This window comes from Taudactylus pleione, unplaced genomic scaffold (assembly GCF_031769625.1).
Source record: "Taudactylus pleione unplaced genomic scaffold, aTauple2 ptg000007l, whole genome shotgun sequence".
NCBI classification, from domain to species: Eukaryota; Metazoa; Chordata; class Amphibia; order Anura; family Myobatrachidae; genus Taudactylus; species Taudactylus pleione.
Window position 1 is genome coordinate 22,566,650 of NW_028284410.1, and position 26,219 is coordinate 22,592,868.

The window sequence follows — 26,219 nt, forward strand, 5'->3', positions numbered from 1 at the left end:
TTAAGCCCACACAATATGGCCCCTTTATTGCCCATTATGTACACAGTATGCCCCTTTATTGCCCATTATGTACACAGTATGCCCCCTTATTGCCCAATATGTACACAGTATGGCCCCTTATTGCACAAAGCAGTCAGGGTAAATGGGAATTAATACCAGGCGAAGTGGCCACACAGCCGGGGAGTGATAGGGGCCACAAAGCCAGCCAGTAACACAAAGGACAGGGGTCCTCACCTTTCAGGGTGCTCCTCTACCAGTATCGTTTACACCTGAACAGCTGCAGCACCAGCTTCTGGAAGTGTTTCTGCAGCACCAATGGGTCTGCACACCTCCCCAACCCGGGTCAGACATCCCCACTGGGGCACAGTGAATGGAGTGGCTGTGGCGGGAGCAGCGTGTGATGGAGAGGGACGGAGTGTGGCTGAGTGAGCCCGGGAACACGGGGCACAGGAATAGTAACGGAGTCTGTGTCTGAGCGACGAGCGGTCGGCAGCTGCAGAAGGCGGACACAGAGGGAGGAGGAGCCGCAAGCGCCAGGGTGATTCTGGGAGCTGTAGTGAAGAGAATCTGCGGTGCTGCACACAGGACAAACAGCGCGTCCTGCAAGTCCCGTGCGGCAAGATAATTTTGCCGGACGGACCGCCCTTTAAATAAAGCCTGGGGAGAACACTGAAGCACCACAAAATCAATCCATTCACAACTAGTCCATGTGGAAAAGTTTATACAGCAAGACTGGTAAGCTGGTAACACATGGGCCAATGCTAATACCCGAGTAGTGAGCAAAAGAATCTATTTCGGGTTTGCAATCTCTGTATTGCTTCACCATACAGAAGCGATGATCAGATTACACTGGAGCAACACATATTCAGGAGAATTCAATTGTGCCCAAATGTAATGGGCGCCCATCAATTAAATTGTTTCACCCATAAGGCGCCCAGAAGCACTGGTTTAGCCGTGAAGAGCTACTAAACCGGTCTAAAGAAATGCTTTGGGTGCCCAAACTCCCAACTTACGCACATTTCTGCTCACCACCTTAGAGGCTTTTTGCACCCGAATGGAACAATTGAATTGCTCCGTCGGGTGCCCATTAGTCAGAGCCGCCTGGGGAAACAACAGAATCACCCCTGTGTGTCCAACTACAGGTTAAAATGCTGGGTTAATAGTGCACTGACAGGAGTTACAATATTGAAATTACATTGCATGGGTCACGTAACAGGGCTGGCATGAAGACAATAATTGATATGTGTATTTAAGTAGGACACCTTTCTACTTCCCAATTCATCAATGCAGAAATGCATGAAACACTTTCAGAACACTTCTCAAAAACAAACTTCAATCATAATTTAGGAGGAATTCGGTATTACATAACATTAGATATTTCGGTAAAATAAGCCAAATAAATCCATCCGCCTCTATCCATATCAAACAGAAAAATGTGCAATCCTGCAAGAGGATACTTATTTATGAAACCAGGATTAAGAATGGGATTACTCAATTCTAACATATTTACAACATTCCTGTATTTAATGTATGTGTTGGATACTGAAGGTGGATTTTAACTTCACATGCAGCTTCCAGCTCCTGTAATCACTGTGTGCAGATGTGTGATAAGGCACCACAGGACAAAAGGAGGGGAAAGGCAGCTGGCATCTATAGAACAAAAACGACCATTCAGTAAGTGACACTTTCCACTCAATAGGATAAGACACTTTAATATTAGCTACATCTATTCATCGTTCTGTCACTAGATGTGTCATTGTCCGCTGGCCCATGTACTGGGATTTCATCAGTATTTTTTACAAAACATTAGCTTCCTCCCCCAAGATAATTTATTCAGACAGAGCTCAAAGATCACTTCAGTCCACAGTTTTTAGCTGCAGTTAGATGAACATTACTTGAAGATTAAACTCTAGAGAGACATTATATAAATGTTTATTTGAACAAACACATGAAACTCACAATTTTAATAATGTCACCCAATAGCATGCATCTTCTGAATAAGCAAGTAAGTAACTTTGGGTGAATTTCACTCTTGATATTCTCTTTACTGAAGGTGAGCAGCCAGTGATGCTGTAAAACTGTATTTACATTTTACAAAACGAACGCAGGGTCAAACGTTTTGCAGGGGCTGCTTTTTCATGCTTACATTTGCAAATATTTAGTTCAAGGTTCAACAAGCTCAAACGCAAGAAAATAGCTAGCGTATAATTTTTTATTTTGTTTTATAGCCGTCTATGGGGGGAATTCAATTGAACGTGAGCTGGTTTAGATCTGGGAATGAGTGCCCGAAGCTATTAAATTGTCTACATTGCGCACACCACTTAAGTCGGGAGATGCACTTTACCGCACCTAATGCTGGGGGTTAAAACGCGATAAATGGCATTTTACGACTTAAGTGCGGGGCACGATGATGTTAGCGCACGCGATAAGCCCGCAACTAGCATCACAACACTAATTTAGTTGCGTTTTTGCTCGCATCTCAGGAGGGTGTGCACAGAAATGCTTTTGTTGCGGGTTTACAGCACGGCCAATTTTGAACAGCCCCGGGCACTCATTCCCAGCGTTATTCAACATTGCAATCAATTGAATTCCCCCTATGAATCCTGCCTAGCTTGTAGATTTAACATAAACGGCCTGATGCTTAGTTGGACCCATATTAGGCATGATTTATGGGAGGGAAAAAAAAAAAACTATTAGCCGGCAGCAGCAGCTTCCACACCCGTGTTCACCTCCTCCCAGCAGCTCATGTTTTCAGGATTTCTCTGAAGAGTTAGTCATCTGTGCATGATTGAATCCGGAAGACATGGGCTGCTGCAGGAGGTCACTAGACAAGCATACAGTGTCACCTGGAGCTGACTGCATTAAAGTCAGAGCTGCTGGAGCCCGGTGTGAGCAGCTCCTGCAGGGAGAGGTGCACCAGCCCCTGCAACCTTAGAGCATACAGCAGCAGCACAGCGGGAGCTCCGGCGGCATCCAGTCACTGCCACCTCTCTCTGCCTGCTGGCCTCCGCCATGTGTCAATTCAGAGCCGACCGCACTGCGATTGGACTGTTGACCCTGCGCTTGAAGTTGCAGAGCGGCCGCCCCGCTCCAGCCTGACATCCTAACCCCATCCTTGGCTGTCATGGCAACCTGCCTGGTAATCAGGCTGCACGCTGTCACTGGTCTGTCCAATCAATGCACAGCAGCATGAAGTGGGATCAAGTTGATGCAGGGTGCGCTGCTACGGGCCTACCGAGTCAGCACGAGATGAACGGGGCACCAGGGTGCCCTCCATAAGGGCAGGGGGCGTTTTAGCAAATTAAAATCAAGCAGGGCACGGCGCTCCGCTAAAACAACCTAACGGGAACGCTAGGTAGTGCCTGCAACCATCATCATCAAGGTGTACCTGCACCAGTCCGTCTCACCCCTCACACAAACCTGCATAGGAGTCTGGACGGTTTAATGGGAATGTATTTTACACTGCACGAACTAGCATAAATCCAGCTCAGCATCAGGTACAAAGGGGGTAATTAAATGAAAGGCGTTGTGCCAGTTATGTTACCTTCCCAACAACGCAACTCTTCCTGCGCACCTATATGGGAAGTGATGCAAAACTTGCGATGCTGATGGCAGCTAAGGGCTGGATTCAAGTAGCCGCCATAAAACGAAAACTTATCGCCGGAGAAGTTTTCACACTATTCGCTAGTTTTGGTGCAATATTTTCACAATGCGCGCTCCCGTTTTTGCTCTATCCAATTACAAAACACTCAAAAACGCATATGTGTGATAATTGCGCATGGCGAAACTAGCGAAAGTCAGTCTGTACCACATAAAAAGCCTAAATGACATAGGAAATCAATACAGAAGTGTATTACTAGCCCTAATAAAAGTTTTTTGGGTTCTTAAATTGTGTGAAATGGTTGTTATATGCATAGTGTGGGAAACTGATAAAAAAGCAATATTATTTTGAGAAAATAATTATTGCAGTTAAATTGGGTTCTAGAATATTTGTGTCTCTAGCAAGTACCGTTTAAAAAAAAATTAAAAATACACCTGCTACAACCACCTGCAATCCTAAAAACACCTGGCCCATCCATATAGCCCCCAAAGTACCTGACTCAGTATTTTACCCATTTTCACCCCAAAAATGACATGTAATTATTAGAGGGAATTAAGCTATTGCCTAATTAGTCATTAAGGGGGGGTCCAAAGAGTTCTGAACCGTCCCCACATTTTTAGCCAAAGAATAGGAATTTTGCTAATTTTTTCACCTGCGCAGAAATGGTGAAAACTTTTCGCCGTTTTTTCATCTATGGAGTTTTCGCAACGTGCGTGCAATAACTCGGGGAATTGGATTGCACGGTACGTGTTTAGGTGAAACGTTTTCACATGTGCTATAAGTTATCGCGTCTAATTGAATTCCCCCCTTAGTATTAAACAAACCTTAAAGTGTACATGCCAGGAACACCTAAAACTACACTGTTCTTTTGCTCCCTGCCCAACAAGCCAGTGGGTCCACACGCTCATTCATTACCAGCAAGAACTATGATTTGCTTTCACTGAAAGAGGTGCAAAAATATACTTTAGAACCAGGGCTATGTATACCTACCAACAGGGTTCCTCAGATAGATTTGAATGGTACATTACAATGTTTCTAGCAAATAAAAATATGTAAAATATCTAATTAGAAGGATTTAAAACAAAAGAAATGTAAATACACAAGATATGGATTTACATAAATGTATACAGATTATATGGTACTTGGTAAACAGGGGTACATGTGATTCCAACCTTTTAAAGCCTATCCAAAATAAAATGGGCAGGGGTAGCTTTGGGGGCGATTCAATTCAGCAGGAGTTGAATAGCGCCGGGAAGTTGGTACTGGAGCTCTTCAATTCAGTGTGCCGATTTGTCCGACTATAACAACTTAAGTCGAAGAATGCCACTTCTCACGACTTAACCTGGGTGTTTAGTTGCGTAAACTGGCATTTCCAAACTAAAGTGCCAGTCGCGAGGCTATTAGCGCTGCTCTAAGCCGAAAAACGGGACTTTAGTCAGATTTCTCTTCACACACTCAGGAGGGTGCGAGAGGAAATCATTTAGTCGTCCTAAAAAGCACTGAATTGAATAGCTCCGGGAGCTCCCTCCTGGCATTATCAACAGCGCCCTGAATTGAATCGGCCCATTTAGGTTTTCCCATACGAACATTTTACTGAATCTCTCATATCATTACTTGTATACACTACTGAAGCTGAAAGTGGTAATTCAGGTAACTGGTGCCATTACAGGTTGAGTCTCCCATATCCATATATTCTGAAATAAGGAATATTTTTAGCATGACAGATAGTGAAAACTTTGCTTTTTGATGGTTCAATATACACAAACTTTGCTTTAGGCACAAAATTAAATATAAAGTATAAAATTACCTTCAGACTTTGTGTATAAGGCAGGGTTCGACAAATTTTATTAAAATCTAGAAGCCAGCGTAAAAGTTTAGGAGCCAGATCATCACCAACCAAAATATAGGAAAACTTGTATAGAGCACCATGCAAGCCCCTTCAATGCCCCATCAGAACTCCCCACATGCCATTAGACCACCACACGTGCCACTTAAATGCCCATCATTCCCAGCCACATGCTAATCTCTGGTGTCTAATGTATAGTATAAAACATATCACTACCCCCAATTCAGAGTATGCCACACGGCAGGGATCCCAATCCAGAGTATGCCTCACAGCAGTAACCCCAAATCATAGCATGCCACACAATAGGGCCCCCAATTAATAAAGCTCATCAGAGGAAGACCTTAAATTAATATGTCTGCCGTTGATATAAAGTAAACTTATGGCCCGATGGAAGGGGGGGGTAGCTTAACAGTGCAACAGACTGGCTTCAGGACCGGCACAGCAGGAGGCCCAGACATTATGGAGGTGGCGCAGTGTTAATGTGCAGCCAGAAACAACATGTCTTACTGTGTTTTGATGGCTGCCGCTGCATTGATTCTTCACTGGGGATACCTGAGTCTAGGACCGCCGGGGGTGCCAAAGCTGCTGGGATCTCGCTCATAAACCACAGTGGTCAGTGCTCCCTTCTCTAGCCGAAGCTAACAGCCAGGTGCTTGTTACAGACGTATTGCATTGTTGACGTGACAACAATGGAAGGAGCGCTGCAGACAGTAACTCACTCCACAATGGTCCCAAAGGTGACGGGAGGCCCAGCCTCGTGTGTACGGCAGGCACAGTACAGTCACCTAGCTGCCCCTGCATTACACTGCATTCTCCCCGGCTCAGCCCTGACTTTGGTATCCGCGTCCTCCCCAGCTGAGCTCTGACCTCTGGGGCTACGGAGACCGCACCCGCAGCACAGTGCATGCAAAGCTCGATCACAGCACTGTCAGCCCTGTGGAAGCCAACACAAAATCCAGTCGCCAGGTCAAAATACTTGGTCGCCATGGCGAACTGGCACCCAGGATTTGACGAGCCCTGGTATAAGGTGTATATGAAACATAAATTAAATATATGTATGTACACAAACTTTGTTTGAGCCACAAAATTATTGAAAATATTGTATAAAATTACCTTCAGGCTGTGTGTATATAATACATAAATGCATTTTGTGTTTAGATTTGGGCCCTATTCCTAAGACATTTCAATATGGTATGCAAATATTCCAAAATACGGAATATTCCGATAGCCAAAATACCCTTGGTCCCAAGCATTTTGCATATGGGAAACTCAACCTGTATTACTATTACAAAATGCTACATGGAAACTAGAGTCATAAATCCCCCTGTTTAACTTAAAAAAACCTTAATTTCTATGGAGAGTTAATGCAGCTTAATTTGCTCTACTAATCTGCTAATTCAGTCGCAAAAAAATTTATTTAGCCGCGATAACCCCTGTAAATGGGTTATTGGAGCTAGTTGAATTCCCCCAATACAGCTTTCATACCATAGAATTATAATAAAAAAAAATGATTACAAAAAAAAATCCCCTGTACAATTTCAGTTCTAGAGTTCTGATTCCTGAAAGTTGGAAAACCACTAATGTAACAGCAAGACATGCTGTACACAGAACTACTGGAAACTGTCCACAAGAGCATAGTATAACTGTTGAATAGAACAGACTCACCACTGGGTGTACAACAATATTGATATTACCACACATATCACAAAACAATCTGTAAAATACTAGGTTTCTTTAGAAGAACATGTTATTTTCTTTGATTCAAAAGCAGCAATAACTCCACAATGATATTGTTTACTGAAATATTTTATAAAAATATTAAAGGGTCCAAAAAAATATTATGGAGAAAGGAAACAGGATAGAAAGGGGTACATACATAATTACACTTCTTGTTACCAGAACAATACAGCATTAAATACATTCTGCCTGGGCCAGTGTGTAATGTAGACCGTACAAATGAAACAGACTATGTGATCATTTTATCAATGTTGGGGGAAGCGCATGCCTCCAATTCGGAGCTACTGCTACCCTTGTTTTAAAGAAAATATGTCCCAACATATATCATGACTGTTTAGGGGCCTGGCATTGTAAAAAATTAAATAAACTTCAGGGAGGGACATATGTTAAGGATATGTTAACCAAGCAAAATTACTCCTGCCACATAGGTTTTAGTATGCCTTGTACTTCAGCCTATTGAAAATACACCACAAATATTTAGACTAGGCAGGCCACATTTTATGCAAGGTTAAGGGGGCCATTTATCAATAAAGATACTCAACAGGATCTGGCCGCGATATTAGCACCCAAAATCGCACTGCAGTATGTGATAATACTACCCAAATGTATTAAATAGCACATGCAGGGATAGGGGCTCCAAACTCGTAAGTAGTCACTAGTGGAGACTAAATCTGGGTACACACTAGACAGTGTACCCAGCAACAACAGATGCGATGGCACAATATATCAGGTGGTTCGTAACACACTGTACGATCTGGTGTACAACTGCTCAAAATATCATACCCCCACCGCATCTAGAAGCATGGTGTCGGCTGCAGGATCTTCAGATCTCCCTGCACTGCACATTCCACTGGACACAGATTTTGGAGCCCAGATAAATCATGTATCAGATACACCAGAGCAGGCTTCCTATCCAGATAGGGCAAGGTGTTGGAGGGCTATACACCCAGAGTGCTTGTTAAGGACTCACAGACTGTTTGGGCGGAATTCAATTGATTACGCGGTCCGGATCTCCCGTCTAAAGTGACAGGAGATCGTGGGCCGCCATTCAATTGCTGCCGTTCTTCGCGCTGATCGCGCCCATAGAGGTCAGGTTTAGCCGCGTAAAGCAGCTAAACCCGACCAAAGTGCTGGGCGCTATCGCGAAAAGTGATGTTTGGGCGACCAAACATGTCACTTTTCGCACATTTCAGCTCTCATCCCCCAGGGGCTGCGAGCTGAAATGTAGTGCTTGGCAGCTGATCGCGCCCGACAGGAGCAAGAATAGAATAGCTCCGTCGGGCGCGATAGGGGATAAAAACAATTGAATTCCGCCCTGTTTTCAAACATACTGTAGTTCCATATTCAATTAGAAAAGTTGGAATCCGCAAAGTATCGCCGATTGCGACTTTTCACCAAGCGGAAACATATCTCCGTATTCAGTTTTCGTGTACGCGAAAATGCAATGTAATAGACAAAAGAGATTTGCCTCTGAATAGGTGGAGAAAAAGAGTGCAAAAATCGCTATTTTGGGGTGCAAAGGTGGGGAAACCATTCCGCACCCTTGGGACAGCCCCACAAAGGATAACTGCGTTAAAAAAAAAAGAAGTGAGGAACACCCCAAAAATGCACTTGGGGGCAAAAAAGTAGCTTAAGGTGCGTTTTTTAAAGCTTCACTTTAGCGACTTCAAAATATGCTAGCACCCATTTTCATGTACCCTACATTTGCTGGGACTATTTATTTTCTCCAAAAAAAACTGCTTTACGCTATTCTTCACCACTTGTGCAAAGACGCTAATTAGAGGCAATTGTACTAACAAATAGTTAATTAGGGCTAATCGGGCACTACTACATTGATCCCCAATGTTTCCGCATATTTTTTTTGGGGGGGGGGGTTCAGGCTGAGTTCCCCGATTCTGACACCACGTCTCCATTTTCGCGTCTTTTGGTATTGAATAGGGTGAATCGCGGGTACGCGCACTAAGTTTCCACGGCCAAAATACGTGACAAAAGCGAAAAGTACGGCAGGCGAAACTTTATCGCGTTCGCAAAACTAATTGAATATGGGCCATAGTTAGAGAAGATCATTTTTAATGTATAGTAAGAAACAGAAACATCTATTTAAACACAAGCGTACTTTGAAAAGACACTAGGCAACCCAGCCAGAAGACCTTTTGTGTCAGCCAAGTCCGCTTAAGATTGGTCAATATTATAATTAAAGGAAGAATATCAGCTTCAGCTGCGGTGGCCACAGTAGGGGTAATCTGAACACCCAGATAACATAGGATCCGTTCTTCCAAACATATTTAAAATGAGATTGCAAGTTAGCAAGGGTGGTATTGGGACTGATAACTGGAAGGTGCTTTAGTGGTATTCAATTTATAAGACTATTTTTAAAGAGAACCATTGTATTTCTCCAACAAGCTGATAAAATTAGGGCACAGATCCCCCGAGAGCATTCTCCCAGTGTGTGTTCTGAATAAATAACATAAGGACAAAAGAAGAGTAATATTAGGTCAGAGAAAGCCATCAATCTACTGGAGCTTTATGTGTATCACTACAGTAGGATGAAATGTTTTGTCTTCTGAAAATAGGACAATGTGTTGTTGCTACAAAGAAAATATAAAACAACTTCAGATGGATTTATATACAATGGACACTTCTAATAAATTCACTGATAAAGAAATTAAAAACCCCAAAAGGAGTAAAAAGTAAACCAAATTATTGGACATTATGCTTAACTATTTACTGCAAGTTTGTAAATTATTACTTCAAGGACTATGGGACCTATTTATGAAGCCAATGCTTCATAAAAATTATGCAGAAACGTCAGTATCTGCATAATTATAAGTATTCCAGATATGTAAGAACAGCCTTTTACAGGAGATTTCTGTGAAATCTCCAATAGGCCAACTTCCAATGCAGACCACTGCCGCCATGTCAATTGGGACTGCAGTCTGACCCCTATGTACCAAACTCTGAAAAGCAAAGATTATCCAAGTTTGGTCTCTTTGGTTTACACTTTCCTCAAATGGCGTAAACCGCTTTATGCTTATGGAGGCATAATCACAGGAGAGGGATCTTACTCTCCCGCAGCCTCTTGAATGTAAGTCGCAGGGTCAGCGGTTAGTGCTACCACTGTCGATCAGAGTTACATTTAGCACATAGCAGGAATAATTATGTAAAAAAGAAAAAAAAATTATTATCCCAGCTGCGATGTACAATGAGAAAAATGTTGACACCGTGATTTTTAGTACATATACCCCAATGACACTAAGCAGCTCTAAAACGTAGTTGTTATTCTAGCACCCTGCATCTGTTAAAACCCGTGCAGCTCCTCTTTCCTGCCTGGGGTGTCGCACTCTGCTCTGGTGCTTCTAGCACACAAACTGCTGAATCTCAGCAGTTTGTTGCATCAGCTGAGTGTTCTAGAAGCACCAGAGCAGAGAGCGACACCCCAGGCAGGATAGAGGAATTGCAAGGGTTGTGACAGGTGCAGGGTGCTAGAATGAAGACTAAAATGTCTTACAGCAGAGTTGAATTTGCCACCAGCTAAACACAGACTCACTATTCTGCACCTGACCTTATTATGTAGTAAAATCTTAAAACTACATTTATGACCTTTAAGTATAAAGCAAATAGGAAGCTTTTCTCAACATACACATTGGCTGATCCTGTCACTACAACTGAACATCAAGCGACAGGGTCAGTGTCCAATTTGACTTTATACAATCAGATAATGACCGTGCACACATGTAAACAGTGGCCAATCTAACACAATCACCAATCAGATGTAATCACCAATCAGATGGCGCTTGCTTTGGAGTCACACATGGTACAACATTAAGGTAGAAATCAAGAGAAACAAGTGAGCGCTTTTAAATAACACAATAATGTGTGTGTGTATTATAATACAGTCTAGTCTAGGCTGCCCATACAATGTAGGTCCACAGATTTATATGAAATAAAGAAATTTAGTAAAGGCGCCTATATCCAGCTGCTGATTTAAAATATTTTTACTTCAATCAATATCATGTATAAAAATATATAAAATACAGGTGGACAATAGTTTCTTTGAATGGAAATAAATACAAACAACAAACAGTGCATATACTCATTAAAATAACATTGATTTCTAGTAAATTAATATGCAATGATTATGGTAGCATAGCACAGTTAATTCAGATAGTTCATCCGTAAGCAGAAGATATTAGTGGCAGCAGTATAGTTGTTAATTAAGCAGAATGATTTCCAATAGCACAGTTCGGCAGTTTATTAGTAAGCCAATAAGTTAATAAGCCAGCAGGTGGTGAATAGAAGCAAGGTTCATTGGACAAGTTGATAAGTATGCATACAAATTGGTAAATTCCTCTACCTGATGTGAGGGAGGATGTATCCAAGAGGCCGTACCTTGGCTTTCATATGTGTAGTGCCGATGCTATGGCCTCCAGGCACTTGAGAGCCAAACTCTGCGCTGCTCAAATTGGCTGTAATCCGGGCTGTGCACTGCTGGCTCGACTCTCCGGCTGCTCACCCGGCCACTGGTGGCACAGAGTCTCAGCGCAAAGGGACCTCCGCTCCCGTGACACGGTCCCTCCCCAAGTCCTGGGCGAGGGGATACGGGTAATGCTCCACCGCTAACCACGTGCTGCTAGCCACCGGATTGTTTCCGCGTTCCACCTACGTGTCACTGGCAGCCGACCACTGACGCGTTTCTCCGCCCACAAACACGGAGGTTTCTTCAGAGGGATCATTGCATATTAATTTACTAGAAATCAATGTTATTTTAATGGAGTATATGCACTGTTTGTTGTTGGCATTTATTTCCATTCAAAGAAACGATTGTCCACCTGTATTTTATATATTTTTATATATGATATTGATTGAAGTAAATATATTTTAAATCAGCAGCTGGATATAGGCGCCTTTACTAATTTTCTGTTTCTACAACATTACAATGTATGTGGCCATTTTACAGCTCATTTGCTTACTAACAAGAACTGCTGTAATTTTCAAATGTGACCAGTGTATACAAAGCTGATCCTCCAGTCATTGCACAGGATGACTATCACATCTGAAAATCAAAACACATCTCTGTGCATGCAGTCATTAGACCACCACAATGACGGTATTAGGATCTAGCTTGTCTTTTGCCAAACAACCAGATGTTAAAATCGGTTACTACTCACTGGTCTACCATGCACCTATCACCACCATAAACAGTACTGACTGTATGCCTGCTCAAACACTGAAGCACCACAAGTGATGAAACAGACAATCATCATCAAATGTATGACCGCAGTCTCTACCAGCTTATTCTTAAACAAGTCTCTAAAAGTGGGTATACATTAGAGGATCTGTCGCCGGATTGGGCCGACATATCGTCCACATAAGCAAGCGCGTACTTGCGGGGTCATCCATCGCATCGTCAGATCGAGGGTACATGCTGCTCAATCTGCCAATTTGATGAAAGACCCCATGTATTTGGATGCGGCTGGTGAACGACATATGGTGCATTCGTTCACCAGATTGTGTGGTATGTACAAACCACACAATATGTGGTCCGTTGCATCGTGGGCTGGCTGGGTACACAAGTTGTCTAAGGTGTACCCAGCTTTAGGGTGGGTACACATGTTAAAATATTTATGAATGATATCATTCAACGATAAATCGTTAATTTTTATGCTGCGAACGACCAACGATGTGCGTTCCCGCATGGAGATAACAACTATGGTCGTCAGTGCATGTAGACCAACTTCGACGATTTCATCACGATTTTAAGAGATGTGGCAGGATAACTTCACTGAAAGATATCCATCATAGATATCTTTCAGTGTGTACACCCAATATTGTTTGTCCTGCACTACAGAAAGTTCAAGGGAAATTGTTCAGCTATATAGTTGATTGTCCAGATCGTACCGTGTGTATCCAGCATAAGCGATATCGGCACCATATGTTGTTTTTGGGGCAAATTGGAAAAACATCCGATCAGAAGATATTGTGTATTACATCTATTGCACGGGCGAACGCAATGTCGTTCCTTTGCAGTCACCCCGGGAAACACGTTCTAATGTGTACCTACCCTTACTTTGCCAACTACTACAGTATATCAAAGTCACTGTGAATGCTGCTCTTTATACAGGACAACTCTCCCTGAAGTCAGGACTAGAGATGGGTTTACAACCCTTTCCAGTAGTCCCATCATATCAATGCTTGTTACGGTAGAAATGACGACAAAATGCATAGATGTAGATCATATAGAGTCAGCAGCACATGTTGTGGATGTGTCAGAGTGACATTACGTACTGCATATAAATACGCTACATTCTGCGATCTAAAATAAATTAAATATTGTCCAAACATGCCATTTACATGACGGGGATTAGCTGGAGATCAGGTCACAGAGCAGACAAGGCTGCTGAGGAGATTAGCGTTGTATAAGCGGCCCATTGCCTAGGACTACATCACCACAACGGATAGGGATAATGCGGGGCCATGTGCCAGCCAGGGATGGAAAGTTAGCCCGGTGTCACCCATCTTACTCCAGCGATGAGAACTTTCCAGACAGCACAGGGGGGAGCAAGATCTCTGCACATCCGCTCTCACAAGACACTGACCCACACACCGCACTGACACTGACCCACACACCGCACTTACCTTGACAAAGAGTTCTATAAGATTGTCTTTGTCCTCCTGCAGCCCGTTCTGCGGCACAGACAGAGACATGATGATGCTGCTGCTACTACTCCCAGTGACCGTCCGTCGCTGTTACTCGCCTCCCTCCCCTGCTTCCCTCCTATTCCTTGTTTGGCTGTCTGCAGCGCACTGTTGTGCCCACCACTCCCCAGCACCCTCTTTCTCCTACTTTCTTCTCTCCTCTCCCCCTACTGGCCGCTCTCTCAGGGGCTGATGCTCCGCTCCCCTCTTCTGTACGGAATAGGATAATAATGTCTCTCTCGCTGCCCTGTTCCCGCTCAGCCCCGGCCCTGCCTGTATACTGTAGCAGATTCCTGCTGGCTGTGTGTGCGCTGGGCAGAACAGAGGATAAACACTGTATATATGCTGGCTATACACAGTGTGCTGCTGAGTATGTGACTGTGTGTGTAACGGGACTTAGTGGGAGGCGGCACCAGGGAGAGACTGAGAGGGAGGAGGAGGGGGGAGGGGCAGGACAAGACAGACAAGTGGAATAATTAACCTCTTCATTTCTCACCACACAGATTCATCAGAATTTCAGACCGTTTTACTAGGTGGGGACTATAATACACTGCTGTGTGCTTTCCCTGCGGTTTTACAGGAACTTTGAAGAGAGAAAATTGGTATTTTTATTAAAGTGACATTCCCGATTATAGTTATACAGTACTGTAGTCATACACAGTGCAGACTTGTATGCCTGTGAATGTTTGCCCTAAAGGTGCCTACACACTTGGCGATGTGCTCACGATCTGACATCGTGTACGATTTCCCTTGAACTCTTCCCCGGCAGCCGTGGGTACGATTTGGTGTAAAAAGTGTCCAATGTGACAAATGATCTATAGTGCATCCTTAACTTTTTCCAGTGCATCGTGTCCCAGATTGGCAAATCTGCCCTACAGCATGGCGGATCTGAAGATGCGATGTACGACCTGCGGGGACGCGCATCGTGATCGTGAGTGGACACTCAAGATTTGGGCATATTTTACACGTTTTATCGTCACAATGCATCGGAATCTGGCAAATCGTGTATAATATCGCTAAGTGTGTAGGCACCTTAACAGTTCTCTGTATTGTGGTTGCTGTATTTTCTGATGAAAATGGTGCTGAAGCTATGTAAGGGACCATGGCTCCTAGGTGGCCCCAGGACACGAAAGGGAAGAGGCATCCCTGTGAGATGGGTATCCTTAAGAAATTGCACAAAAAAGACAAATAGAGTGATCCAAAGAAGCGCGATCCTCAGGAAGTGTATATAGATTGTCCGCCTTGACAAAGATTCCACTTAAAACAGAAGAGAAGATATGCAGTATATCATACTTCTAAATACGGGTACACTTTGAATATTCTGGAGTCTACTGTCTTAGACTCACCCCAAACAAATATGATGCTTTCACATAAAGGTATCTTTTTGTCAACTGTGGAACTTGAAATATTTCGTTCCCAACCAGAACCCCTCAAAAAGAGCACTCACCTGAGATCAGGTGTAAGCGTTCTCATAAAGGTTTCTTTGCGTGTATACCCAGGTCAAAGGAAGGGAATTCTCCACCAGTAAACACAGATAAAAAGATTTAATAGTAAAGAAAAGGTCCAAAGATAAAAATACAGCAAAATTCCTTCTTCCAAAACAATGGATGAAGGTACCAAAAAAATAAAATAATACTTTACACAAAAACCAACGCGTTTCTGACCATAAGTCCTTCCTCAGGGTGTAATGAATCTCAAAAACTAAAGGGTATATATACCCTAACCTAAATCACATGACTAAAAACATTTCAGGAATTATATAAACTCCGGTGATCTATTCCATTCTACCATCTTTCTGCGTGTATCAAAAAGTATATCTTTTGATGATCAATATCGTATTACCCTCAATACATGTATCTCATATTAAAAATACATTTAAAAATACATTTCAAAAATACAGTTTACACATGTAAATATATATATATGTGTTCGTACAATGGTATATTTAATCCACATGTGTTGTCATATCCAGTTCACGTTTTCTCAGAGACACTGGGCGTCTGGTAATTTCCTCAAGCGCCAAAACATGCAGGTTGGTGACAACTTCCTGTCGAAGGAAACTGGGCTCCTGAAATAGTCAGTGTAACCTGACCGGAAGGCATCACGCAGCTCCAAGGTTCTGTTTTAGGTTCCCCGGAAAACAGTGGAAGACATTCTTAGTTCCGTTTGTATCAAAAGACGGGGGAGGCTCTTTCTCAAAGCCCCGATTGCCTCCAATAGTATATTTCAATGGTTGCCATAGTAACCGGAGGTGTCTTTCAGAATAATAGATTCCAAAGGACGATATAACTCACATAAAAACAAACATAAAAAGATAAAATTAGTCCACGAACTAGAATGAAATAGAAAACGAGAAATATATCTATGTACACTAATTCCATAACTAAAACATATGGATCGGTCACCATGGAGACCGGAAGAATAAAAATTATTAAAAATGTAACTATCATAAAATACATAATTACAAAGTAACCACAAATCAATAAGAATATAAAAGTAATAGGTGTTTGATGTCACATTGATGTTCCTTTTTAAAGTGTAGTGAAACATGTGTCTCCAGACCCTTCTTTATGTTCCTCACATGTTCGGCTAGACGATCTTTAAGCATTCTTGTCATCTTGCCGATATATTGGCTCCCACAGGAGCATTCAAGTAAATAAATACAATATTTAGTGTGGCATGTAATAAAATCATCTATTTTAAAAGTCCTATTTGTCTGAGTGGATTTATATTCAATTATTTTTGGGGTAGTGCTTTTACAAACTTTGCACATACTGCATGCCCCACATCTATAAAAACCTTTGGATTTATTTATAGAGGATGAATTGGGGACAGCAATAGTACTTCTTACTAAACTGTCTTTAATGTTTCGTGCTTTTCTATATGTGAATCTGGGCCTTTCCGTAATAAAAGGTCTTAAAGATGGATCATGATTTAAAATTCCCCAATGTCTTGTTATTATTTTTTCTATTTCTTTATATTGACTATTAACTTGGGTGATAAACGCAATCTGTTCATTCTTAGATTTGACAGTCTTTTGATTTTTCCGTATCACATTCAATCTATCTAATTGGTATCCTTTTTCTTTAGCCCATTTGACCAATGTTTTGTCATATCCTTTGTTTGTAAATTGTGTTGCCAAATGGTTGGCTTGATCTTCATATACATAAGTTTCCGTACAATTTCTCCGTATACGGTGGAACTGACTGTAATGGAGCGTACACACGGTCAGATTTGTCAGACTTGTCAGATTTGTCAGATGAACGATTGAACGATTAAACGATCTGAACGATTTGACCAAAGTTTTGAACGATTTGAACGATTGAACGATTTTTGACTGCATTAAAATGAATGGAATCGTCCAAGTCTGACTGCAAACCCATCAGATGTCAGATATCGTTATCTGACAAACGGGAACGCGCATCGTTGATCGTCCATCGTTCAGGCATGTCAGATATGAACGATTTTCCTTCAGATATGAACGACTGAACGATTTTTAAATCGTTATCGTCCATATCTGAAGAAAAAATCTGATCGTGTGTATGCACCATTAGGTATACCATTGAGCCAATTATGATGGTGATTACTGTTGGCTTCAATATACCCATTACAATCTGTAGGTTTTATATAGTTCTTTGTTTTGATTATCCCATCTTCAATGTATATGGTAAGATCTAAAAAATCTACGGAAATTTCACTGATATTAAAGGTAAGTTTGATATCCTTATTATTTTAATTCAGATAATTGCAGAAATCTTCCACAGGGCCTTTGTTTTCATCCCATATGAATATAATATCGTCTATATAACGACGCCAGGACACCAGGCTGGCACCAAGGCTATGGCCACTCCAAATGGAGTGGTCCTCCCACCTCCTGGGCGCAGGTTGCATTAACTAAAATCCCTTTTTATCCTTAAGAAATTGTGTGGTCTATTCATAAAGATTGTTCAATTCGTAGAGGTAATTATCATAATACTTCACACTGAAAAGTCCATAAGTGTGTGGCTAAGTACAAATGAAACAGGCCAGCCTCCTCACTTCTGAGGTAGTAGGGGGCACCACAAGAGACATAATTTATCATTACATCATTTAGCATTTACAGACGCCGCCAAGCCGGCTGGCACTCCGCCATACCCTAGACTAGTGGTTCCCAAACTGTGTGTCGTGGCACCCTGGGGTGCCTTGGGACACTTGCAGGGGTGCCTCAGGTTGGTGGCCCAGCACCAAATCAAATTATTTATGGTCAATGTAATGTAAATATGTGGACAGACAGAAGCACACACCTGTCCACCACCACATAACTGAGCCTAAGAGGCATATGTATCAAAGCTTGATGTGAGATAAAATTGTGTGATATATTTCACCAACCAATCAGCTTCTAATTTACATTTTGCAGGCTGTGTTTAAGAAATGATAGTTTGGAGCTGATTGGTTGGTGATATATATTTCACAATTTTATCTCACATCAAGCTTTGATTCATATGCCCCTAAGGATGACAGGTAAGCACAATTTACTTCACTTTACTACTTCACTAAAAAAAAATCTTAATTTCTCAACAAACTTTTGGATTAGGGGTGCTGTGAAAACAATGCCTATCCTCTAGGGCGCCGTGATTCAAAAACGTTTGGGAACCACTGCCCTAGGCTATTCCTCATAGCTTGATTTCAACCTCTGGTTATAACCCCTGACACTGCGAACCCTGCTCAGTAGTGCAGCCAGCCACCAAACCAGAAAGTAAAGTGATTGCATTAGCGATCGCTTTAGTTTTACACAAAGCAGAGATGGGCACCTGCGGGAGTCCCTATCTTGGCATAGGTTTTTTAATACCATCTGGTAGTGCCAGATTAAGGCCCACTTGGGCCTGGAGCTGAAATTTATGAAGGGCCTATTGTGTGCTGCTGCAGGGGGTGTGATTACTGATATGGGGGTGTGACCAGTGATGTGGGGGTGTGGTCTGTGCCATAGGGTGTGGCTAGCACCATGAAGCTTAGCTACCGGCCTACATTCAACCATCTCAATCTCCCTCCCCTCTTTGACTATATAAAGCATACACCACCTGTTCTTAAAGAAAAAAAAATTCAAACTATGGCTTCTTAATAAAGTGCTTTAACATAAACATACCTGAAAATTGCTAGTTTTTCAATATTTACCGTTGAGCAAAGTAAAAGGTGCAGAGCATTAAAACATAAATAAACTAAATAAATATTAAATAAAGCTAAAATATGTGATCTGAATATTACTTAATATGCACATTATTCAATATTAATAAATATTAAATATGTTAACTGTGACTGCAAAAAATGGCTCCATAAGTACGGGACCAAACTGTAAAAAGGTACGCTTTTTGGAATTTGGTACATAGAGGTCAGACCGTAGTCCCCATTGTGGACTGCAGTCTCATAGATAGATAGATAGATAGATACAGTTGCAAAATCCAAATTTTCAGCAGGATGCATACAGACATAATACTTAATACCCACACCGGACCTACTACTATGGTGCTACTTCATCGCACATGATGACGTCAAAGGTCTCACGAGATTCAGGTGACACGGAGCATCCACACTACAAGTGAGCTTTAAACAAAGAGTGTGATTGGGATCCTGCTGCACAATTGTTGGCCCTGTGTCAGTATTTCAACTGCGATAGCAAGCCAAACCAGCGGCGTTTCTAGAGAGCAGGGGGCCCGTGTGCAGTCTCCGAAACGGGCCCCCTCCTCTCCGCCCGGCGGCTGGCAGCGCACTAAGCTGTGCGCGGCCAGCACCGGAGTTATAGACTTTGGGCACTAGAGTGTGCCCAGAGTCTATAGTGTATGCACAGGTCCCCGGTAAAATGGCTGCGGCAGCCATTTTCCCTGTACTGCGCATGCGCAAATGATGGGAAAATGGCCGCCGCGGGCATTTTCCAGTCGTTTGACAGTGCCGGACCCCCGCGCCGATGTGGGACTTCGGAGAGGTAAGTAACATGGGTGCAGGGTGTGCGGGGCCCTCCTGGACCCAGGGGCCCGTGTTCCCCGCATACCCTGCACCCATTATAGATACGCCCCTGAGCCAAACCACTGCGATCACAATGCAAGCATAGCACTACATAAGGACGCCCACTTTACCATACGCACATCCGTAATACTTAGCAGAATAGCGAAACCAATCGGTACAACTGAGTACCATCATAGCCTCACACACAGTTGCACAAGCCCTGACCTTACTCAGAAATTGCTAACAGCCATGCATGCTATGAGTCTTCACACTGTGGCGTGTGAACACATTGGCACGCCTGCGTTTCCCCGACCACCCCCCCGCGCCACCACCCACAAATGGTACTTCCTGTCAATCACTCTGCGATGGATCTGCATGGCCTCTGCGATCGCAGTCCCGATCGCAGTGGCCACTTAGTGCACTGCGATGCATGCGCAGAAAGCAACAATTGCCCTATTGCGTAGTTGTGATCGATAATGAATAATGCCCTATGTTTGTATGCAACCTGACAAAATGTTAATCTTGCACCTACCCCTTCCTATCTCATTCAAATATTGCACTTTTATTCCATTGTTTCACACATGCAAAAATCAAACATGCTCTCTCTATATATTTATAATATATACACATATATTATATATATATATATATATATATATATATATTATATATATTTATAAACATAAAAACATTTTTATTATATAGATAATAATAAAAATACATATATACTATATATATATATATATATACACACACACACAGTATATTTATATATACATACACAGCCTATATTATATATATATGCACAGTATTTATATACAGTGTTTATATATATATATATAGATAGATAGATACGGTATATACACATACAGCTTATATATATGTGTAAATATTCTAAATATGTATTTATATAGAATTATTAAACTTTATAACAAAATCTGGTCACCCTGCATTATGTATAAATGTATACACAGCAGTAGCCAGGTAGCAGGACTGACCTAATCATGCAGCTTACCTCAGGAATGCTGCTGCTAGCTGCTGTGCCTGTTGAATCTGCTCGTGCTTGTGGCTGGTGGACATACTCATAGACAGAGCCGGGCTGCTTCAGGCTTTCGGTGCGGTGGTGGCAGGTGGCATCTATTTGGCGTCAGACACAGTGCGTCACGTGAGTTAGTGGTTCTTGGAGAGCAACTAAAGCCCTCCATGCGCCGCCATCATGTTTTGCTTTCGGCTTTTGCCTAGCGCACACAGCACAGATATTTCTGTGTGGGCCTATTCTGATCGTGGGCCTGGAGCTGTAGCTCCATCAGCCCCATTAGTAATCCGGCTATGCCATCTGGGTGAACCTTAATTTCTTATTGCCTCAATAAGCAGCAATAAGAAATTAGAATTATCTGGTGGTTTAAAATCTGATAATATATAGGCCCCCCAGACTCTGCACTGTCATGTCATCACTGCCCCTCCGACCCTTTGTATTTCAAATTTCTATATTTCTATGGAGGATTGTGTTTTGCGTTTTCACAATGATGAATTTATGTATATTAATTAAAAATATTGGCCAAATAATACATGCAAAAATTTGTACGTAAAGCATATTAGATAAATATTATTGCCATAACTATTAGAAGTTGTCTGCAAACTTATAATATTTTCTGTGTTTTAATTTATTTGTATGAATTGGCAACCGCTATGCTGTTTCTGTAGTAAACTACTTTTAGAGCAAATACTTATAATTGTTTAAAATATAGGATAAACACCAGGGGGCATATCAAAGCTTGATGTGAGATAAAATTGTGAAATATATATATCACCAACCAATCAGCTCAAAACTATCATTTCTTAAACACAGCCTGCAAAATGTAAGTTAGAAGCTGATTGGTTGGTGATATAACAATTTTATCTCACATCAAGCTTTGATACATATGCCCCCAAGTCCTTAACTTTGTCAGGGGTTCCCGGATCCCTAAATACGGCATTTTCTCACACCCCCTTCACTGGTATGGTGAAAAATAGGTAGCATGGAGCTCTGACACCAGGAGTAGGTGCATGCTATAAAGTTCTCATTAAAAGTACTGGCATGCCCCTCAGACAGACTTCCCCATATTTCCCCACATGGCATCGGACCTTTCACACAGGGGCACAGAGAGGGGGGGTGCAGGTACTATTTACTCGGGCCCAGGCCTGTTGGCGGGGCCGGGTCCTGCAGCCTGTCCCCTCCCCTCACCGCCGCCACTTACTTTAGTTCGGACAGTGAGAGAGAGGACTAGCTGCTAATGTAGCAGCTTCTCTCCCCAACCCAGCACACACGCTACTATCATGCAGTGTGCTGGGCTGGGGAGAGAGGCTGCAGCAGCAGTCAGTCCTCTCTCGGCGATATATGCGGAGGGGCGGAGCGATTGCTCCCCCAACCAGGAACACTGGCGCCCCCGTGTGTTATTTTTTTATATTTTGTAAAGAGGGGGTTGGCCAGGTTCCCCCTCCCTGTACCTGGACCAGACAAAGCTGTCGGTAGCCCTGCTTTCACTTACCCTTTGTATGACTATTAAGGTGCTCAAGCATTGATGAGTATGTTGTTTTTATATATTTGGTCACAAATTATAGTGTACATGCACCCAAAATAATGGCACATAACGATCACCACTGGGAATGAGCATCAGATCCCAGCGCCAAAAGTAAAGTGCCAGCATTTTAAATTTGGTCAATCACAGCTCTCAGACCGGAAGCCAATCAGGAGTGAAGTCAGAATGCCGGTGGAGAGGGAGTAGGGAACACCTACCGAAGAAAAGAAGAAGAAAGAGCCCGCTGAGGAAGGAGTCCCAGCAGGAAAGCAAAGATGAGTGACGCCTTTTGCAAAAAGAAAGAAAGAAGAGGTACCGCTAGCCTGGGCAGGTCAGTGACAGAATAAGAATCTGATGCCTAAATCCTGTAGTCAGCAGAGGGCTTTTGCAAAAGAGCTTCTGCTAGCCCTTCGCTGCCCAGGCAAAACTTTCGCCAGTCAAGATTCAGCTGAGGGATGGTGTTGACCCCTGTGGTGATGGGTCGGTGCAGGGTGTACCAACCCTGTGCTTGTCATTGTCGCCAGAGCGGTCAGTGCCCTTCTTTCTACCATACTACACTAGATCACCAGGGTATCGGACACTAGGCCCATAGGCATAACTGGCCTGTTGGACCAGGTAGATGGACATCAAGCCCATGCCCCCAATAATGGACCTGGACATTAGGACCTGGTCATTAAGTCCGTTTACACCTATAATTTTGGGCATTAATCCCATAGCCATTGATGCCACTAAGAGGAGGTCTTTCTGGCCATATGTTGCAGACCCCATTTTCCCGCCAAAACAATCCCTGTTTAGTTGCCCAAAATATATCCCCTTTGAAAATGGCACAAAGCCACAGATTCTGATATTCTATTGTATGACAAAGCCCTAATAGGAGAAGGGGCTGGCCAGCTCTGTGTAGGTAGGAATGACTTAAAGTGACAATCTTGTGATATTTATTCTGCGGTTACCCCTACATTTGTGATACCCCAAATAAATTTGTGTTAGATGTTAAAGTGTGTTATCTTATCACAGGCCCGATGTTACGGGGTTGCAGTGTGTTGGCAGGAATCCACTCTTGCTCTGGCACTCTGGGCTCGATTCAGACCTGCTCGCTACATGCGTACGCTCGCACCCAGCGTACGCAAATTCGGCCAACCCACAGCAAGGCAGGCGATCGTACGGCAAGGCATTAGCACGCCCACTATGTCTTGGCATGTGATCGCTTTGAGTATGCAGACGCCCGCTAGCCTCTCTTAAGATGCCCATTTGCGCACGTCATCTCCAGGAAGTGTATGCAACCATCGTTACATCGGGTACCATCGGATACGATCGCAGTGCTTGAGGTAGACCATACCCTACCGCAAGCACTGCGAGCACTTTAGTGTAAAAACCAGCCAGGTGACGTGTACTATGAGATGCCTCTTAATTATGCACGCCTCTGAAATGGCGTTAAGACGCTCAGGAACACCTGCTTTCGCACCTCCACTACCCGTTATTAATGGCCAGCCCCTGCCACCCCCCACAAACAGATTCTCCTGTCACTCACTCTGCTGGGCTGTCTATGCGCAGCGAGCAAACACTTCCCGATCTCTCGCACTGGTTCGCACACGTGCACTGCAATGCATACGCATGCGCACAATGTGAAAATTGGCAGCTACGAGCGAACGCATCCTAGAGAGCGGGTCTGAATCAGGTCCTCTGTCCTCAGCAGCACTGTTTCTTCTTCCCTCCCTCACACCGCTGCAGAGAGGCAAGAAAATCTTATCCTTTCCCAGGCAGAGACAAAATGGCAGACAGAATGTATGAAAACGGAATTTAAAATTTATGTCTAGAGACCTCAAATAAAGGCTAGAATGGGTCACTTTAATTAAATAAACAGATGGCAAGCATTTCTTAAATCGCATCAAATACAGGCAGAGGCATCAACGGTGCACACTCTATAGTCCCCCTCGCGCGACGCTGCTGAGAGCAACTGAAAATCCCGATTGCGTCACTCTGAGGGTGTGCCGTACATCCCCGGAGATGCTAGCCTGCCCCCGAAGAGCTGTGTCTGCACTGTCGGCTCCTCCTCTTTGACAGGAGCCGAGTACTGCAGGAGAATGTCACACTGCATCATTCGGTTCCTGTCACTGAGAAGCAGCCGGCATTTTGGTGTCATCCCGTCCGAGGGTGACACCCTGGTGTGGCCCACACCCCCCTGATGACGCCACTGAATATAGATTTCAGTAATACCAACTTAATGGTGTTCAATCACTTCTACTTAGCAGTTCACAATCATATCTAAATAAGCATGGAACGATAGTCACATAAATTCCTAGACACTCTCAATATGGTATGGTTCAATGAAAGTTCTCCGTAAGTAGATGCATGGTTCCTAGATGGCAAATACCTGGACACAATGTAATGTAACGGAATTAATAAAGTAGCTTTACTATTATCAACCGAGGCTGTTTTGGGGATCGTCATATGCACAGTCGGTGCCCTTACTTGGATATATGCATACAATAAGATCTGTATTTAAATGTTATCGTTGCTGTGCTGTTATATGTATTAGCATTAATGTCTTGCACACAAAGTAAGTGTGGTGAGTGCATATCAGAAATGGGGTTCTAAAGGTGCCTACACACTAGGCGATATTTTACACAATCCACCCGATTCCGACACATCGGAAGATTCAGAATGAGAGATTGTGTAAAATATGTCTCATGATGCCGATGCGCGTCCCCGCGGGTCGTACATCGCATCTTCAGATCTTGCCTGCTGCAGGCAAGATCTGCCAATCTCGGACACAGTCCTGCGGCATATCGTTCAGTGTTTATGCCTGTACGATATGTCGTTCAGTCCGGATATGATGCTGGCAGGCATGGAACAAGGAGTTATGTGCTGCAAGCATGAATACACAGATGCATGGGCGGATCTCCGTCAGTGCATCTGTGTCTGATAAAAATTAATAAACCTCTGGGGAAAAAAAAAAAGTGCCCCCCCCCTCCCCAAAAGAGCAAGCAGCCCCAGGCTAGTCAGAACCAGCCCTGGTTGTACACAATACGTGGGAAAAATGATGTAGGGGTCACCCGTACTTTGAGCAACCAGCATTAGGCTCTGATCCGGTCCTATTTCTGGAAATACAGGGGGAAAAAATGCGTTGGGTCCCCCTGTATTATCCAGAGCCAGCACTGGACTTTTTCTAGCGGGGGGCTAATGCCACAGCCAGGGGAGCCCTTTCACCGGGCCACCCAACCACAGCATTAACCCTGATCGCTAGTCAGCCCAGGCCGGGGATCCATGGGGAGCTGGAGCCCCCCCAGTAAAGGGGTCCCCCTCTCCAGGACACCCCTGGCCTAGGCTGATAGCCCGGGGCTATCCCCGGCACCCATGGGGCGGTGGATACCGGGTTGATAGTGTAGTGTAGTGCATTTGCTAAAAGTAAAAATATTGTCATTTGCTGTGGATCAACAGATCCCTGCAAGCCTCCCCCACATGCTGGTACTTGGAGAACCATAAGTACCAGCATTAGGGGCATTACAGGCCCGCTGGTACCTGTAGTTCCACTGCAAAAGCAATATTAAAATAAACAGGACACACACACACCATACAAAGTATAAATTTATTAAACATACATGCACACACACATGTACACATACTCACCTACTGTATCCCTGAAGCCCCTCACGTCTTCTTCTCCATGTAGAATATCCATAGTGTACCTGTAAAAAAATATCCATACTCATCGTCTCCTATGTGAATTTCAGGTCCTCTTCGGTCCAAAGTAGGCATCCCCGGACTTGGCAAAATAAATAAACGAAATTCGCGGGCCCGCGTACTT

At 43.3% G+C, this 26,219-nt stretch overlaps 1 protein-coding gene across 1 annotated transcript in view; it reads right to left on the minus strand.

Moving 5' to 3' along the window:
* CLIC4 (CLIC family member 4) overlaps positions 1–14,282 on the minus strand; it is a 68,718-nt gene extending 54,436 nt beyond the window's left edge. Inside the window, exon 1 of the mRNA XM_088462534.1 lies at positions 13,821–14,282. Coding sequence (XP_088318660.1) covers positions 13,821–13,889 — 69 coding nt within the window. The 5' untranslated portion in view covers positions 13,890–14,282. The remainder of the gene's footprint in view (positions 1–13,820) is intronic.
* Between the last annotated feature and the right edge of the window lie 11,937 nt (positions 14,283–26,219).